The sequence below is a fragment of the Schistocerca piceifrons genome, chromosome 3 (genome assembly GCF_021461385.2).
Source record: "Schistocerca piceifrons isolate TAMUIC-IGC-003096 chromosome 3, iqSchPice1.1, whole genome shotgun sequence".
Taxonomy (NCBI): Eukaryota; Metazoa; Arthropoda; class Insecta; order Orthoptera; family Acrididae; genus Schistocerca; species Schistocerca piceifrons.
The window spans coordinates 536,780,481-536,799,207 of NC_060140.1; the positions used below are offsets into that span (position 1 = coordinate 536,780,481).

Sequence of the window (18,727 nt, forward strand, 5' to 3'; positions counted from 1 at the left end):
AATTAACATCGCTCAGTAACCTTATTAAAGGAGGATTTAGAGCATATACACAAGACTCTTAAATGATAGACTGAAATAAGTTATTTATCGTATTTCGGTAGGTCAATAACTAACGTATTGCCAGCATACACAGATCTGGTCCACTTCGATTCAGATTTGACAGTGAGTTTAACTTTTATAAATTTCGAAGGTGTCTACGATAAGGTTGAACATAAATACGTGGTAGAGACATCCTTATTCATTATCGTTTTCTTGTGTCCAAGTCTCCCATCGGCGCAGGGTCGACGTGGTTATTTACGGACGTGGCACGGTTAATTTAAGAGGTGGCCGTGTGATCTGTCACCGGAATTACGTGTTAGATTCACTGCTGGTATTCGGTTTCTATAATCACTGTGTACGTGTACGGGAAAATTGCATGAGTAGTAGCTTGAATATAATCGAGTTCAGCTAAACGTTAACAGCGCAAATAAAATGAAGAAGAGCTTTGAGAGAAAAGCATTCACTGCTTGAGCATTACATCCCATAGCCATGGAGCTGATCCGGAGCAAGACTCAAGAGAGCTTGTCGGGACCAACGTTTTGCGGGCCTACTTTCCATGTCCGCCCGAGAAACGTGTAAGCTCTCTGATGTTACTTACATGTTTCACAGTGGTGAAGGGTACTCCTGACTGTGTTGCCTGTACAGCAGTCATTCGTGGCCACGTGTGCATTTAGAGGGTTAAATACGCCTATGTAGGAGGTATAAGTACAATGGCAAATAATCAAGAAAAAATGAATATTTCAAGTGAAACCACTAAAGATTATGACCTGGAGAGCGGGGCCAAAATGAAGTTACGTAAATCTCCCATCATAAGAGGATTGGAACCTGAAAAGGTACCATGTCCAAATAACACATTTATCAAGAGAAACAAAAGACAGTTGTTTCTCTTTGTAAAAATTGAAAATGTATTCTAACTCAGATATATGCTACAACCGCATCACTGCTAAAAAACGAGAAAAATTTCAAAATGAGCAATTTATTAACAAGTTCAAAGCGACATTCCTGGAATTTGACTCGTTCTATGTGCCAGTACATAAGTTTTTGTTTCAAGTGCCGTTAATACAGAGCGATTACGATTTTTCGTGACGATACACGTAAAGAAATACAGAGGCAATATTTTGACTTGTACAGCTGTAATCAACCACAAAAATTTCTCGCAGCTTTTGAATGTATTACAAGAGAATGACAAACCTAAATTCAAGAAAAAGAAATATCAGTATCAACCTCTGCTCCATACACACGGTGGTCACCCAGCTGTGATCCGCAGGCCGCATAAGGCCCGAACGAAGTATTCTTGCGGCCCGAGGTTCTCAGCCATATTTCATAATAGTCTGTAGCACTAACAGCCAAATACAAAAATCTCAACTAACCTTAAGAACTTCTTAAGATTGTACTTTTCATGTTCAGTAACAAAAAATTCCTGAACTCATTGGGAGAAATGGCAAAAAACGACTATTCGCGCTCGTGTCTAGAATGTATCAGTGTGGCGAAATTCCATCTGACTTCCAGAAAAATTCATTCACACAGTTCCGAAGAGAGTTGAGAGTGTGTTAAATTACGATCAGTTTAGCTTTAGGATAGGCAGAGAGGCAATTCTGACGTAGCAGTTGATAATGGAAGCAAGACTAAAGAAAATAAAGGAATGTCATAGGATCTGTCGACCTGGAAAAATCGTTCGACAGCGTAAAATAGTGCAAGATGTTCGAAATTCTGAGAAAAGTAGTGGCGAGCTGTGGGGAGAGACTGGTAATATGCAATAGGTACAAGAGCCAGAGGGAATAGTAACAGTGGACAACCAAGAACGAAGTACTCGGATTTAAAAGGGTATACGACAGGGACGTAGTCTTTCCACCCTGCTGTTCAATCTGCAATCTGTACTTCGAGGAAGCAATGATGAAAATAAAAGAAAGGTTCAGGTGTGGAATCAAAATTCAACGTCAAAGGATGTCAATGATACGATTCGCTTATGACATGTCCTGAGTGAAAGTGAAAAAGATTTAGAGGATCTGCTGAATGGGAGAACAATCTAAGGAGTACAGAATATGGACTGAGAGTAATTCGAAGAAAGATGAAAGTAATGAGAAATAGCTGAAATGAGAATAGCGAGAAACTTAGCATTACGATTGATGGTCAGGAAGTAGATGCAGTTTAACAATTCTGCTGCCTAGGTTGTAAAATAACCAATGACCGACGGAGGAAGGAGAATATCAGTTGCCGAATAGCATTGGTGAAAAGGGCGTTCCTGACCAAGAGAAGTCTACTAGTATCAAATATAGGCCTTGATTTAAGGAAGAAATTTCTGAGAAAGTACGTCTGGAAGACAGAATTGTAAGAGTATGAAACACGGACTGTGGGAAAACTAGAACAGAAGCATTTGAGATGTGGTGCTACAGACGAATGTTGAAAATTAGGTGGACTTATAAGGTAAGGAATGAGGAGGTTCTGCACAGATTTGGAGAGGACAGGAATTAATGGAAAACTCTGACAAGACGAAGGGACATGATGATAGGTCATCTGTTAAGACATCAGGGAATTATTTCCATGGTATTAAAGGGAGCTGTAGATGGAAAAAGCTGTAGAGGAAGACAGAGATAGTAATACATCTAGCAAGGAATTGAGGACGTACACTACTGGCCATTAAAATTGCTACACCAAGAGGATGACGTTCTAAAGCGCGAAATTTAACCGACGGGAAGAAGATGCTGTGATATGTAAAAGATTTGCTTTTCAGAGCATTCAGACAAGGTTGACGCCGGTGGCGACACCTAAAACGTGCTGACATGAGGAAAGTCTCCAACTGATTTCTCATACACAAACAGCAGTTGACCGGCGTTGCCTGGTAAAACGTTGTTGTGATGCTTCGCGTAAGGAGGAGAAATGCGACTTTGATAAAGGTCGGAAAGTAGCCTATCGCGATTGCGGTTAACGTATCGCGACATTGATGCTCGCGTTGGTCGAGATCCAATGACTGTTAGCAGAATATGGAATCGGTGGGTTCAAGAGGGTAATACGGAACGCCGTGCTGGATCCCAACGGCCTCGTATCACTAACAGTCGAGATGACAGGCATCTTATCCGCCTGGCTGTAACGGATCGTGCAGCCACGTCTCGATCCCTGAGTCAATAGATGGGGACGTTTGCAAGACAACAACCATCTGCTCGAACAGTTCGACGATGTTTGCAGCAGCATTGACTAACAGCTCGGAAACCATGGCTGCGGTTACCTTTGACGCTGCATCACAGACAGGAGCGCCTGCGATGGTGTACTCAACGACGAACCTGGGTGTACGAATGGCAAAACGCCATTTTTTCTGGTGAATCCAGGTTCTGTTTACAGCACTTTGGAAGCGTGTATTCATCATCGGCATACTGGCGTATCACCCAGCGTGATGGTATGGGGTGCCATTGGTTACACATCTCGGTGGCCTCTTGTTCGCAATAACGGCACTTTGAACAGTGGACGTTACATTTCAGATGTGTTACGACCCGTGGCTCTACCCTTCAGTCGATCTCTACGAAACCCTACATTTTAGCAGGATAATGCACGACCGCATGTTGCAGGTCCTATACGGGCCTTTCTGGATACAGAAGCGTGAAGCGCGATCTGTACCGGGAGATCGATCATCACGTAGTATTTTGGACAAAATTTGTGAACTCAAATGGAAATCCCTCGAGCGAAGATGACGTCCTTTTCGTGAAACAATTTTGAGAAAATTTAGAGAACCGGCATTTGAAGATAACTGCAGAGACATTGTAATGCTGCCAATGTACGACTCACGTTTGGACCAAAAAGGGAAGACGAGAGAAATTAGAGCTTGTACAGAGGGACAGGTGCAGTCGTTTTTCTTTCACTCCATTTGCGAGTGGAATACAAGACGAATTAACTACTTGAGGTACGAGTTACCCTCCACCATTCCGTGAATTCCTAAACCGCTCCTGGCAAATGCCGGGATGATTCCTTCGAAAGTGCACGGCCGAGTTCCTTCCCCATCCTGAAACAGATCCTAGTTTGTCCTCCGTCACTAATGAGCTAGATGTAGAAGAAACAAACAATAATCTCTCTTGCTTCTTTCCTTTACCTCTAGGTACCTGTAACGCTATACAAATTACAAATCGCATGTAGAATAGCACGTCAGTGTTGCACAAGATACCTCGGTGGCTTTCAGGAAGGCGAGTTGCCACAGGTAATCCTTCAGATCCTCGTCAAGCTGAGAGTTTCTTCTCAAGAAGAATGGCGCTATTGGTGCCTCACATGTCGCCTTTAAAAGAATTGTATCTCACAGCATGTAATAATCACTGTTCGCATTTATATTACTTATTTTATGCCAAACTGACATCCCATTTATATATTACAAATTATTTTTAAGTTCCAATACGAGTTATTTATCCGAAACGCTGTTTGTTACTCCCCCTTTTACCAGTTTGCTACATTTTAGATACACTTCGACACTTTTTTCTTTTATTTTGTTGGTTTTGCTAAGATTCCTCGGTGGACTGAAGCAAGTGAAGTTTAGAAACTGTGCGCCCAGTCACTTTCTGACAGCTGTCAAAATTTACTCACTAACAGTTGAATACTCACCAGGAAACGCAACTTTCCGGTTGGCGGCACGGCATACGGGATACCCAAAAAGGCCGTGTAAGAGGTGTTGTAGACGCTCGTGGCTGTGGTTCCTCGTAGTGTTCCCTGCTGAACGGTCACCAGCATATCTTCTCCCTGCAACAGGAGTGAATTTCACATGGGTATGAAAATGAGATAAAAAAATCTCCGTTACCAAAAGCTTTCGCCAAAATGTAAATAAACTCATTACCTCGATCATTAAGCCTGGAATGTTTCAGTAAATAAAATTTAAAACTCTTAAGAGAGAAACAATGACACACTGACCCTCACTTTTGAAGACATGAGGTGAATACAGATTGTAACTTCTTTGAAGTTACTGGATAAAGTAAAGCTCTGAGGACTGCTCATGAATCATGCTTGGGTAGCTCAGCAGGTTAAACAGCACGCAAACCGCAAGTAGCGTTTGGCCACTTTTTCATCAGAGTCGCTAGACACGCTAGCTTTTCCTCCTCGAGACGGTGCCCTCGGTCATGTTAACGTCCATGCAAAAGCGGCTGTCGTTTATGTAATTACGATGGTTAAATCACAGACCCGTCACGTAACCGGGTTAAGGGGCAGCCTGACTGATGAACTGGCCCCTCCCTCCCGAGTGGGGCCCATTGCAGTAGCACACATTTCTGCCTCCACCTCACACGCCATCAGCTCTCATTCATCGAAGACCGATATGTCCATACCGACTTGCCTTGTACCAGGAACCCACGGGACGTGACATGTGTCGCCTAATGATAGGATATGATACTTCGAATGTGGTGGAAAGCCGATTCCTACGGCCGCATGGCCCGTGGTCTGGCGATGAGTACACTATGTCCTCCTTGACAGGAACGCTCGTCAGATCTTGTATCTAATGTTACGCTAAATACATGACACATCTTCAGCCATACGCCATTAACATGACAGATTCGCAGCTTTCCCCCAGTCATAAACGCCCATTGAAATGTGCATCCACTGCAGACGTGTGGCAGCTGATTCAGAAAATGCTTGTCTTTCATCTACGTACGGCTCCCAATGCCATAGCACAGAAGACACTTTTGTTCCCCGCTGAAACTTATTTATACGAAGACTAAAGCGGTGACCCGGATAAAAGGTGTATCAATCTCTTCCTTTTTCCATGTAGGAGATAAAGAGTGTCCTAGGTTTTTTAACATTCTTGCAAGATCGATTTACCTTCCTCATCCATAATCTGCGATACTTTTGGATAGCTCATTCTTGGACCGCCCCTCCCCCCCCCCCCCCCCTGCAACTCGGGTGTCCTGGGTATGAATAGGTGCTTTCAATGTTAGAGTGTAATACCAGGACTCCGACCAGTGTATCGGAAAAATGGAATATTCTTAGAGAAGACGGGAGTGTAAAATGCCAGATTGACTTCGGATTATGAGTGCACCTACCCACAAGTTGGTGGCGCGCGGATGCCATTTTGTTTGTTTCCACAAGAATGCGTTTTTAATTCCATTTATGTTTTGTTTGTTATTGACGCTAACTGCACATCATTATCCTTCAACTGGAGGGCGTCTTATTTAATTGTTTATCATTTGGAGGAAAAAAGGAAAGAAAGAATGAAGAGTGGTAGAGCACTTCCCCGCGAAGGGCAAAGGTCACGAGTACGAGTATCGGTCCGGCACAGAGTTTTAATCTGGTAGGAAGTTTCAATCTACATATTGGCCGTAGTTCATGTGTCCACTACAGCTGACTTCACAATTCCTGTCAAGTGTTTATTTCCTTCCGAATAATTTATATGCTGCCTCAACAGAAGCAGACTTGATCTCTTAGTTTTACAAATTCTGAAGACTATCGAAGTGATCTGTAGTAAGTAGGAGAAGTCTTAGGTCTCATGCTCAATGAGAAATGTTCATTTTATTTCTCAGAATTATTTTTGTGTCCAGTGTGTAGTATTGCTTACATATTGTAAGGTTTGTAGCTGAAAATTTCATCTTAACTGCAAATCATTTTTTATATCCCTCTCTGGTTTGAAGATACTGGGTTAGAAACGTAATATGTTCGAGAAAGTAGTTCTGAAGTGAACAAATGTGAGGATCTGCGTGAAGATCAGTGGGGTAAAAACAACTTCGTAAGAATATCAAATTATACGAATACTGAATATGTTTACGTGTACCGGGCAGAAAATGAATGAAAGCTCTCGTTTCTTACATACAAGTCCCATCCAAAGGAGCAAACAAGATCAGCCAGTTCGGATAGCTGAATAAAAATTAGATATTGATTCACATATTTTTCATAAAAACGTGAGCTCTGACAAACATGTAACATTATCCACTGTGAAATAAAACCGTAAGCGCTTTGAATGTCAATGTAACGTAAGTACGCAAAGGCAGTGCAAACCGGGAACCGTCGCAGTATAATTCTAGACCATGTATCTTCAACATGCCCATTTCCGTTTCAAAAGACAAATCGTCTATAATACGCAAGTTGACACGCCGATGCTGCAGCAAACGCAAGAACATGGTGCGTCGCTTCGTGCACAGTCCATTGGTCTTTGCTAACCCAGCCTCCCTGCTAAGCAATACTATTGGCTGGTTCACATTAGAGTTTAAGCTCCTTGCTTATAACATGCGTTCCAGTTTCGTCCAAAGGTAAAGTTCTTCTTCCACATAGCTGTATGACTAAGGCTCTGTGAGACACGCTAGTGTTAATCGTTGTGCATATGAATACATTACATTAAACGTTTCAACACAAGACCACTTTTATTTTAACATGTAAAGAATCAGGAACACGAATATGTCTGTATTGTCATCAACCTCGTCAGGTATCTTACACTTCGTTCTCTAAAGCCTTTTAAGGCATTTCTTGTACAAGTGCAAAAGCGTCATTAAAATCACACAAAGGAGAAAACTTTATGACTATTAAAGACAGTTAAGGTGCGACATTGCACTGCGTTTCCTTACCCTATTTTGCATAATCCATATAAACCTTTTCAACACCATTGTGACGATTTTATCATGTTGTGAAAATTCCCGGAATTATGAATCTTTCCCAGATATCACTGCCAACAAAGTTTACGAGTAATAAAACTAATTTTCAGTTTTATTTCTAAGTGAAATATCTGTAACATTTCGAACAAATTGCTTTATGAAAGTATTTTACGAAATCGTGAGACGCAGCCATCACTATCTGTGTTGGCTAATAAAAAATATACTAAAAAGTTCGTATAGACTATTATTTACAAAGTCATGTCAGATTCATATGGCCACGTTATTACCACGGCCACATCAGAAATACTGGGCATCAAAAAAATAAACAGGTATTCACAATCAAGAGGTGGCCCATCAATAGTTATATTTTCATATCTCATGCACGACCACTTGAGTACGAACACCTCTTTTCTTCTACTGATGTTCAGCACCTCTGAAGGGCTCACGTAAATAAAATTGCTATGTGGATACGGCATGACATAATATAAATAAGATATGAAATTTTGTACTGTGATGGTGGTTGGTATCCAAAACCAGTAGTAATAATATGGGATAAATAGACGTCCGTGTAGCATGCACTTTATAAAATACTTTAAATCTGTTGGCAATCGCCTTCTAAACGTTGGGACGTCGACCTTATAATGCCACCTGTTGACTCTGCGTCCACCACTCTGGCTACGAACCGCAGAGTGTTCGACACACAGGGATTACCTGGTAGAGGGAATCAACCAGTTGTCTGGTGTGTCCACCTAAAAGCCCTGCCACAGTGAACCCAATCCCTAAATTCAGCACGATCTTAAATCCTTAAGTTCATTTTAGAACCTTCCTCCCTCCATCCCTCCTTCCTCCCCCCCTTCTTTACCCCCAGTCTACCTCTCTTGTCGCCACCACCACTCGGTGCACTCCAACATTCTTCCTAAAGTTCATACATACATCTACTAATGATTCCCCATTGTGGCTAATTACTGTGCCCCCACTGACAAATGCTCCACTCTCTGATAACAATACCTTCAGTTCATTGCCCATAACCTACCATCCTATATCAAAGTCACTACCATATCATTCACCGATTCTTCACACTTCGTGTTCCTTTGCCAGCCAGCACCCTGCTCTTCACTGTTGAAATCACCCCCCTCTGCTTCCTCTAACACAATGGCCTTACTGCTGTTGAACATTACTTTTCCCAACTCCCAACAGACTGCATGGCCAACTACATCCTCATCCACATTTAATTCTCTTTTGAAGGCATCATCTACAAACAAACATGCAGTACAGGAATTGGCATCTCATCCTGTGCCAGTCGATTCGAGGATCATCTAGAGGAATCCTTTCTAAACACTCAGAATCCAATTCAGATTCATTGAGGACATATTCGTGGTCTGAAGGTGAGGCCAATCTATGCACATTCCTTCAGGCCTAAACGTCTTTTTCCCCATTTAATTTATCTGGTCATCCTCTGCCGAACAAGCCACCTCGATGTTGAACTCCACCTCAACGATGGATAGATCAGTACCTCCATCCACATAAAAGCAATTTGTCACCAACAACACTTCTACTTCAACAGTTGTCACTCATTCAGCACTAATAAGTCCCTTCCATACAACCTCGACATCCATAGTAAAAGCATCACGCTACAAATATGCCAAGTGTTTTACTGGCACTTTTACAGATCGAAATTACCCTACCCAACTTGCCCATAAACAGTCAACTTGCCTCACATCACCTGTCACCCCCCACCCAACGTATCCTTTCACCAGCAACAAAGGAGCATTCCTCTTTTGACTCAGGACCACCCAATACTGGAGCAAATGAATCACATTCTCTGCCAGGTTTCGACTACCACTCATCATGCCCTGAAATGAATAATATCATCCCCACTATCCTCCCCACCCCATTTACAGTTGTATTCCCCCACCCACTTAATGTACACAATACCCTTATCCGCCTCTGCTCTAGCCCTGCACCTAACCCCTTGCTCCATGACTTGTATCCCTGTAGTAGACATAGATGCGAGACTTGTTCTACACATCCTACCAGTACCACATACTCCAACCCTATCAGAGGCATCTTCTAACTCATCAGATTTCGGGCCCCCTGTGAAAGCAGCCATGTGACCTTCCATCTCAGCTGCCACCACTGTGCTGCATCCTATGTGTGCATAACTACTGACAAGCTGTCTGTCTTAATGACTGGTCGAACTGTGCCCAGTACTAAACATACCTTCTATCCCATCTAGACACCCACTTATTACTTTCCCATCTCCATATGTCCCCCTGTCTCGCCCCTGCACCCTCACCACAGCCACTGCACTTAGCAATCTATCCTGTCCCGACCACCTCCCTCTGCATTCCCTCAGGCAGCACTAGCAGTGTCCCCAGTCTTACCCAGCCGTCCTTCCCCTCCCCATCCCTCACTTAATACCGAAGCCCCACCCCAGCCTGATGAGTGTTCATATACAAGATATACAGCAACAGTTGGGTATTAGTTCCTGGATACAGTGACCATGTGTGTGTGAGTTGTGCTTGTGTGAATGTTTAAACGTGAGTTGTTTCCTACTTTGTAAAATGGAATTTTTCCAGAAGCTTACTTATTCAACATCCTTTTTCACGGCATCTGTCTGCGACTTAGCACCTCATACAGAAGGCGGGTAGCAATCTGTCCATATTGTTTTTATTCCATCACGGACCTTACATCATTTGAAATGCATTATTTCGTTCACTTTTCTTACACTGAAGTAGTGGATAAGATATGGTCTTACATTGGCGAAAGCTGCGAAGGCGAGGAGGTTTAATGATGCACTCGATGGTAGGCTTGGCTCCATAGCTGACGGTGTCTCCCACCGACAGGGACCACTTGCATAGTGAAAAGGGAACTGTCAAGAGATGAGTAGTAAAGTTTACTGGACAGGAGGAATTCTTATGCTGACATCTGCTTTAAGCGGGTGTAAAGTGATTCCATAACCTCAGCATGTGTTGTTCTGCTAGAACTTGAGATACTCTTGAGCTGAGGAGGGACTGGGGATAGGAGGAGCTAGACTGTTTGACACAAGTCTGAAAAGCTGTATAATACTGGGGTAAAGTTGGTCATGAATAAGATTTATGAAGAATTGTCGTCCCACACGATGCATAAGGGAGGAAGGTGGCTCCAATTTCTCTTTTATAAAATGAGTGGTACATGTATGTTATCTTGTAGCTCTGTGATACAATTCGCCAGTCGATAAGAAGATTTCTAAAAAGAAAACTTGAACCCCATTCAATCTGCTCTTCTCATTCATATCAAAGTGTCTGAAACTTGTTCACAATGGGAATATGGAGTTAGCTTGTTTCCAATTTTGTGTTAATTAATAAGATGACCCTATGTCATCGTTTGAGACACCGAAAGTTCTTTTTCAGTAGTTGGTTATGCTTGCATTATTTGCATAACTCATTTTCAAAAGGTGTCAAAACGCTTTGTGATTTTGTCCATTATAAACGGATTTTTTGAAATCCTGCACTGTGGAGAGCAATGGGTTTGTTTATAAATAACTTTTCGGCTACCAATCACAATTTTCTTTTACTCGTATTTTACACGACACGCTTTGGGAAATGATTCAAATTTTCAAATGTGTTTTCTCTTTGTACTATGCCATTTTTAAGTAATGTTTTCGATGTGAGAGGTTGTGCTTTGTTTTGTTCTCTTTACTGAAAGTATACAAAATGCGCAATTTTTAGGTAGTTATCGACTTGTATATGTAATTAGTGGCGAAATTCACAAGAACTTGTATTTACAGTTTTCTTATTGTCCGTTCGTGCAGAATCTCACACACGTTACACATCTTGCACCATTTTCAATGCACAGTACACATCGAAAATAACTTGCATAAATAGACAGTTGCCAAGATGTTTTTATATGTAGTTAACATTGATAATGTTACAAGTCTTTCATAGATACGCTTCTGTATAGAAGGTATTTACCTTCTGTGGACCTTTCCGAGTCATCGGTTCGACGACTTCTGTGGTAGGCTTGACTAGCTGAAAACATGACTTTATGTCAACTTGTGTTTCCCAGAGAAACGCTCAGAGTACCGTGGGCACATGTACGTCGCCGCAGATATGGTGAATTACAGCTACTATATTCGCGGAAGCCAGATTGATATCTGTCAAATAATTAGTTTGTTGTTAATTAATTCGTAACCTGCTGGTAGACTACATAGTCTAAGACCTAGCACAAGGGTAGAAGTTAAAAATGGGGTATTAGAGGGCTGCGAGCTGTGGCGGGGACTTCCTGTGGTAGTGGTTTGACAGGTGTCTCTTTCCAGGCAATAGGGAAACCAGATGTCAAGGACTGATTGAAAATATCTGTTATATGGACAGCAGTGGGTTCTGACATTAGGACTGAGACTAACAGGTCCAGTAAATACTTATGTGACACGCATGACAGCTTTTTTTAACAGAATTGTTAGTAATCTAACATTCCGATTGAGGCGGTTATGTCAACTATCACATTTACTTTGCAATTATACAGAACACGCAGTTTTTACTATTCAACGTCTGGTTTACATCTTTTGTGAGTTAATGCCTGAGCTTAGTGTTTCTTACGGACTGACTAACGCTGTTGCGATTGTGATAGTAAGCAACATGATATTCAGTTGTACCTGATCTACGGAATCTCTGAGTTTCCTGAGTTGCTTTACCTCAATCGTTTTCACATACGCTGATTTTCCTCTTATTTTTCCAATCTTTCTGGAACAATAATTGTACCGTAATATAATGGAATACATTTGTTGGTCAGAAAATCAGAAGATTTCTCTTTTATGTTCCTTAATGTAAGGTACGTTATCTACCAATCTGTCAATTGTATCTTTGTTGCAGTTTAAGATATACTGGTGAACATAATGTCTGTGTAAGTAGTCAGTTGTGTTTTCCTTTCTTGAACATTCTAGCGAGCACAACTTGGAATTTATGTTACAGGCACACTTAACAGCTGTGGATGTTTGAGTAGTGCAAATTACTCTCTTTGAGGATTTCACTGCAAATGTATGTATTAGGCTGTGACAGTTTACTGTATAATGGGTAAGGTGAAGCTGAAGTGGCTGTAGATCTGAAGAAGAAAGTAATATGGTATACATGAACATACAGTCGAATTGTTTCTCTTCATTAGTGTTGGATGTATATAGCCTGATAATACGTCAGAGATTCTTTACGCCCTCTCACATGTTAAATCTGACCTGTTCTAGAAGACATAGATGAATGGATTTTCTCTGTTGAAGATCGCTTGCTTTGTTTCATGTCTCTGGCAGAAATTTGATATGCATGTTTGCATCTTGAAACACATGGTGGAACTCGTCGCGATGACAGGCGAGAGACTTAATATTTTATGCAAACTGAAGGTTGAAGAGTTGGTTGGGGGAGGGTGAAGGGAGGAAATTCGTTATGGAACTTTACGCGGAGTCAGTGTGACGAGTCAAAATGTGTGCTAGACCGGGATTCGAATCTAGGATCTCTTGTTTACTAGGCAACTACGCTAATCACTGCGCCACCTGGACACAGCGTCTATCGTTATTGTGCAGACTCGGCTGACCCAAATTCCTACCTCGCACCACCTAACCACAGTGCCCATCTATGTCCACCTTGTTCGCTACTTTGAGATTCTTGCAGAGGGTCAAACGTCATTGTACATTCTTACTGATGATGTCAGGCTCATAGCTCATCGAGGCGAATCAGGTATATGAATGCATGGTGTCTGTTGTTTCGGACATGTCCAAAAGCCCAGACACCATATCAGAGTCAAAGCATGAGGTATGTGCTGAAGGGGTTAGTTAAGTTTAAGTAGTTCTAAGTTCCAGGGGACTGATGACCTGAGATGTTAAGTCCCATAGTGCTCAGAGCCATTTGAACCATTTGAAGGGGTATGAAAACTGGAAGAAGGTAGGAAGGATGGTTTTGTGATCGAGGCTAGCTGGGTTACACAGCTGTTACACGAAAAAGAAGAGGTAGTGGGAAGTCGAATTTCACTACGTAGACCATAAACAATTCTCACACAACAGTAGAAAACGCAAGATAAGAAATGATAGCGGATGATTTAATGTCAATAGCTCTAATGATAAGTAATACCAATTATTTGGTAATAAGGCGCTAAATAAAATATAGTAAAGTTAAGCCACTACAGGGGAAAAGACACATAAAAAAGCAATAGTAATAAAGTAAAGTAATTGAATATCGAATGGGTAAGTCACATTTATGTTGTACGGAAACAATATGATACAAATATATAAATAGTCGCTGCATGAAATGACGTGTTTTTAGGTTCTACTTGTTAGGTTTTCAGTTCATTTGCAGTGAAAACTGTATTTTTTAGTAGCTTCTTCGTCATTACCGTGTCATTAAGGGGACACAAGTTGTCTAACTCACATCTGGAGACTCCCAGCTGTTGTCAGAGCTAACTTCACAAATTTCTTCTTCTCTCTTAACGTATTTCTCTTTATGATACATATATCACGGTCTCGTTTAACCCACTTTTTGACTTCCATCGTCATTTTCTGTCACTCTACCCCTAGCTCTTCTCAGGCAAGTTTTATCACCGTGCTTTCGAAGTTCTCCTTGTCGTGCTCTGGAATTCCAGACAGTGTAAGATCTCTGATAGTGATCCAGCTAGTCAGAATTTTCTATTCGACTACGTTTGGGTAATCAGGCCATATTCACAGTTCCCTTCAATTATTTGGTTAGGGCACAGACATGGATCACATACACCTACAGTGTTTTCAATACGTTTCACGCAACACTGCTGCAAAGACAGCATCAGCAACAGTCTGGACCATTGCCCTGAAGCATGTTTTGTACCTGTTTTGCTGCACTCACAAGGACCTTGACGAATTCACCTCTGGCAATAATGCCCTGTTGTGTGTTCATAGCATTCTCTGTTGGCTAGCCTCCTTGGCTCTCACCGGCCTGGCCATTGCTGCATACTGCTCTTTCGTTATCCATTTTAGATGCAGTTACATATTAAATATTATCAAAAAGAATGGTAATGGGGCATTAGATCAAAGATCTCGAAAATATCTAGCAGTGTTGCTATTTAAGAACAGCTTCAAATATCAAATAATCTGTGAAACAAACAAACATGCATGACTCACTGGCAGCTAAATATGTTTTAGTCTTCTCTACATAGTTTGATTCCAAAACTCTTTCTAACTCTTATTTCAATAATGAGTCTCCTATATTTTCTTCTTCAGTCATAAATGAAAACAAAATCTCCCACCACATTATCGTCCTTCAGACACTCATTCCACCTGCAAGGTCTATCTTCTCTGTTTAACTCTAATCATTCTTTTGCACCCATAAAGTTGATGCCCTTTCTTTGTTCGTTAAGGAACAATCAAATAATTATAATTTAAATGAATGTAAATGTTATTCTGTTATATGAATTTGATCCCAAAGTACGATGGTTTCATTATATATAATAAGTACCATTCATTATAAATAATTTATTTTACTGTTGTGTTAACTGGAACAGTAATAAGATTAATATTAACCCTAAGAGTCAGCTACCTCAATTTTTTGGCAAATTCAGATAGAAGGATCAAATACTGAGAATAAAGTTTCATCTCTTTAGTATAAAATATTTTTCTCTGTTTTTTGTATAAATGTTGTTTAATTACATAAATTTAACAAGTTTATTTCATTATACAAAATTAATAAAATGGGAAAGTAATTAAAGAGATAATATTGTAGTGATTTTGAAACTAATTATGCAATTCGCCAATGTCCCTTCAATAACAGCTGGTATCAGTTTAGCCCATGTTTGATGAATGTGCACTGTGTATATAATAATCCAGGCAGAAGGATTGTAAATCTTCCTTAAGTTTCTGATTTTGGTGTTGCATCACTCTTAGCTTCTAATGCTATAACAGTTCAGGAATATAACAGATCTGGCAGTTCTGTTGTGATTAAACATTGTGTTCATATGTAAAATTGTTAAATTTCTACATATAGAGTCTAACATATATGAATTTACAATTATCTTTCTTCTTTTATGTGAACATCTGCTACAACATGAATAAAATCTGAATATCCATATCTTCAGTTCGAATGTCATCCATGAATTTAATTGTGACCATTGATTCAATAATATAAACTAAAAAAATAAAATAGCTCTATTTATGGTGACATAATAAAAGTAATCTTATAACTGGTAGGAATGTTCAAATAGTTCTGTTCAATGCCCATGAAGTATATTTAGTAAATTGTGTGTAGTTTGTGACTGGGACATTACCTGCAAACATTGTAACTAAAAATAATACAACTATTTTCAAAAAGAACTATATTAGCTCTGTTAATGGTGAATTACTACCTTCTAATGACATAACTGATCATGTTGTCATAATGTTCCATTAAAATTGGAGTACAACAATACTAAACTCCTATGTTGTGATGTAAAAATTGTGGCAGATGTGGACAGCTGTATTCTACTGCACAGCAATTTTATGGTCATTGTGTTGAGCTTCTAATAACAGCTCTAATTATTAGTACCCATTTTGTAACCATTCTTGTCATCTCATAACAATGAATATAATAATATCAACAATGTGTTTCTTGACCAAATACTTTAGTAGTCTGAATATCATTCAAGTATTCCTGCTAATCCTGTATGTTGATGAGCAGAAAATATTAACTTTCTTCCATCACATATAGTTGTGAATTGGGATTTTAATCATGTGCTTTTTTTTTAAATATAGTGCATATCTCATAATTATCTCCTAAAATTGCAAGTATTGCTCATAGAGGTAATACATATAGAAACTCAAAGACAACTTAATAGGCATCATGTGAAATGGAACAATTAAGCAATGTGATATCTGTTAGACCTCCAGTTGCAAAAAAGAAGAAAAAAGGTATGTGATACATAGAGATGCAATATATGTCATGTGAAAGCTTATAAAGTGATTGATATATCAGTATTTGGTATTCCCACACTATAAATCCTGTTGGTCTGTTTGTTTATGCAATATAAATTATTTCTAATATTCCAAATGATTCTAACTCTATGTGAAGAAATATTACATACAATTTTTAACATGGCTGTCTCTCAACAACTGTAGCTTTTTTATGAATATTCTATAATATCCTGTGGTTTACATAATGATAATTCCTGTATAGCCTCATAGATGGCTGTGTTGTACTTTATTTCCCCTACGTTTTTCTAATTTCAAAAGTGCATTAAGCTCTTTTCCTTTGAATTTGGTTTTCCTGTCAATTTTTGTTTAGTTCAGATGTTTCTGTCATAATGGCTCAAGTAGGCATATGCCACTGTGTGCATCTGATAGGGGGCGCAGCTTGTATAATTTTCTTGCCAGCAATGTAAGCCACTAGGCCGATCAGTCTGATGTTGCCCCTAACAAGGCATACGTGCCAAAAGGTTGAAAGTGTTTAATTTTAATTTTTTATTTGAGCGTATCTGTTCTAAATGTAGACCATTGCTGTCTCGCAGTGTAACTCTACATAAGTAACCTTTGAATGCCATGACAATTGTGTATCTTGGTTAACAATTTTGTCAAACATATTTTTCTCCATATTATTTTGTAGGGTCTCTTAAAATTTCATTCTAAGGGAGACATCTCTAGAGGAGTCGAAACCTAGGTCAGTGTACCAAACAGTTATTTGCATGCAGTTGGCTGTGTAATATTAAATGTTTAAAATCTAAATCTCTTCGTGTATGAAGAACTACAAGATTTGTCGACATAACACAACATTACTTAAATTTCGCTAATGGGATACCAACAAAACTTAAATATGACTAGCCGTACACAGATGTGAATTGTTTAAATTAAGTGAGTAAATGCTCCAGTTAAATAAAATCGTTTTTATCTCAAGAAAATGCACCATTCTGGAATATTTTAATGTGGGTAACAGCAAGAATGATATGAGTCATGGAAATACATTTGCTTGAGAACAAGTACAGCCAAGCCATGTGGAATAAGAAGAAGAAATTTCTGCAGAGGGTCTAAGCAACCACAGATGCCACTATTTTGAAAAGTAGAATATGAAATGCTTGACCCATTCGATGGTAACTATGAAAAAGAGTATCTTTGCCATTGCAGGCTGCTAAAGGGTGTATTAAGTATTTCTACTGTATTATTTGTGCGATCTGAGTAGAGTAGAGTATAGCAGATAAATTAGTGATAGTACTAATGAAAAACTATGTTTAGTAAAGACGAGGAAAACAGTATCTCTTTCAAATATAAATTTAATGAAATAAGAGAAACAATCCATTGACAATAAGCACAAATCCACTTGCCTGTATATGTTGCGCTGAGAGTCTACTTTCAGATAAACGACACTTATTAATACTTGAAGAAGAAGTAAAAAGACTGAAGGAAACGATCAGTGGCTGACATTTTTGCGCTTCTGAGAAAGCTGTAATACTAAATGTGATGTTAGTTACCACTACACTACGTAGCGTTGTTGTACGGAACTACAGAAAGACTGAATAACCTTCACGTATTCTCTCTGGTCATGTAGTGGAAAAACCGGGCCTATGAAGGTGTGTTACGTGCGGCTTTCCTCAAACGTAAGATGCTCTTACCAAATGTGTGATCCGAACATTTTCTAATGCCATACTCGAATCTGTTGGTACTCAGAATGAATCTTTCATTCGACACGGGAGTGTGTCCCATATTAAAGCACACTGATTGGTCTATACTATTTTTGGATTGTTCAGTATCTAAGAGAGATTACAGTAGGTTTACCTAGATATTTACTCGAAATAATTGTTCTGCATTTGTGTATTCATATAGTAGAGGGGCCTTCTGTCTATTTGCAACTAACCCTCAACATACAAAAATGTAAAGCATTGCTAACACATGGACAGAAGAACCCTTTACTGTGTGACTACAAGGTAGGTACAATCACAGGAAACTGTTCCTTGCATAAAATGTCTGTGAACGTGCGACTGAGAGATCTGAAGTGCAACGACCATATAAAATTAATCGGGAAAGTTCTCAGAAAGTGTACCCCATCAACAAAGGAAGTACCTTACATTACACTCATTCTATCAATACTTGAACATTGCTCGTCAGTCTGGGATCCGTACTAGACACGATTAATAGAGGAAATAGAGAAGACGGCAGATTAACAGCACGTTTCGTTTAAGGTTCATTTAGTAAGCGTGAA

General features: G+C 39.8%; 1 protein-coding gene across 1 annotated transcript in view; it reads right to left on the reverse strand.

The window, feature by feature from the left end:
- LOC124789506 (cholinesterase-like) overlaps window positions 1-18,727 on the reverse strand; it is a 185,407-nt gene that overhangs the window by 149,945 nt on the left and 16,735 nt on the right. Inside the window, exon 3 of the mRNA XM_047256891.1 lies at window positions 4,618-4,752. Within this exon, the coding sequence (XP_047112847.1) occupies window positions 4,618-4,752 (135 nt within the window). The remainder of the gene's footprint in view (window positions 1-4,617; window positions 4,753-18,727) is intronic.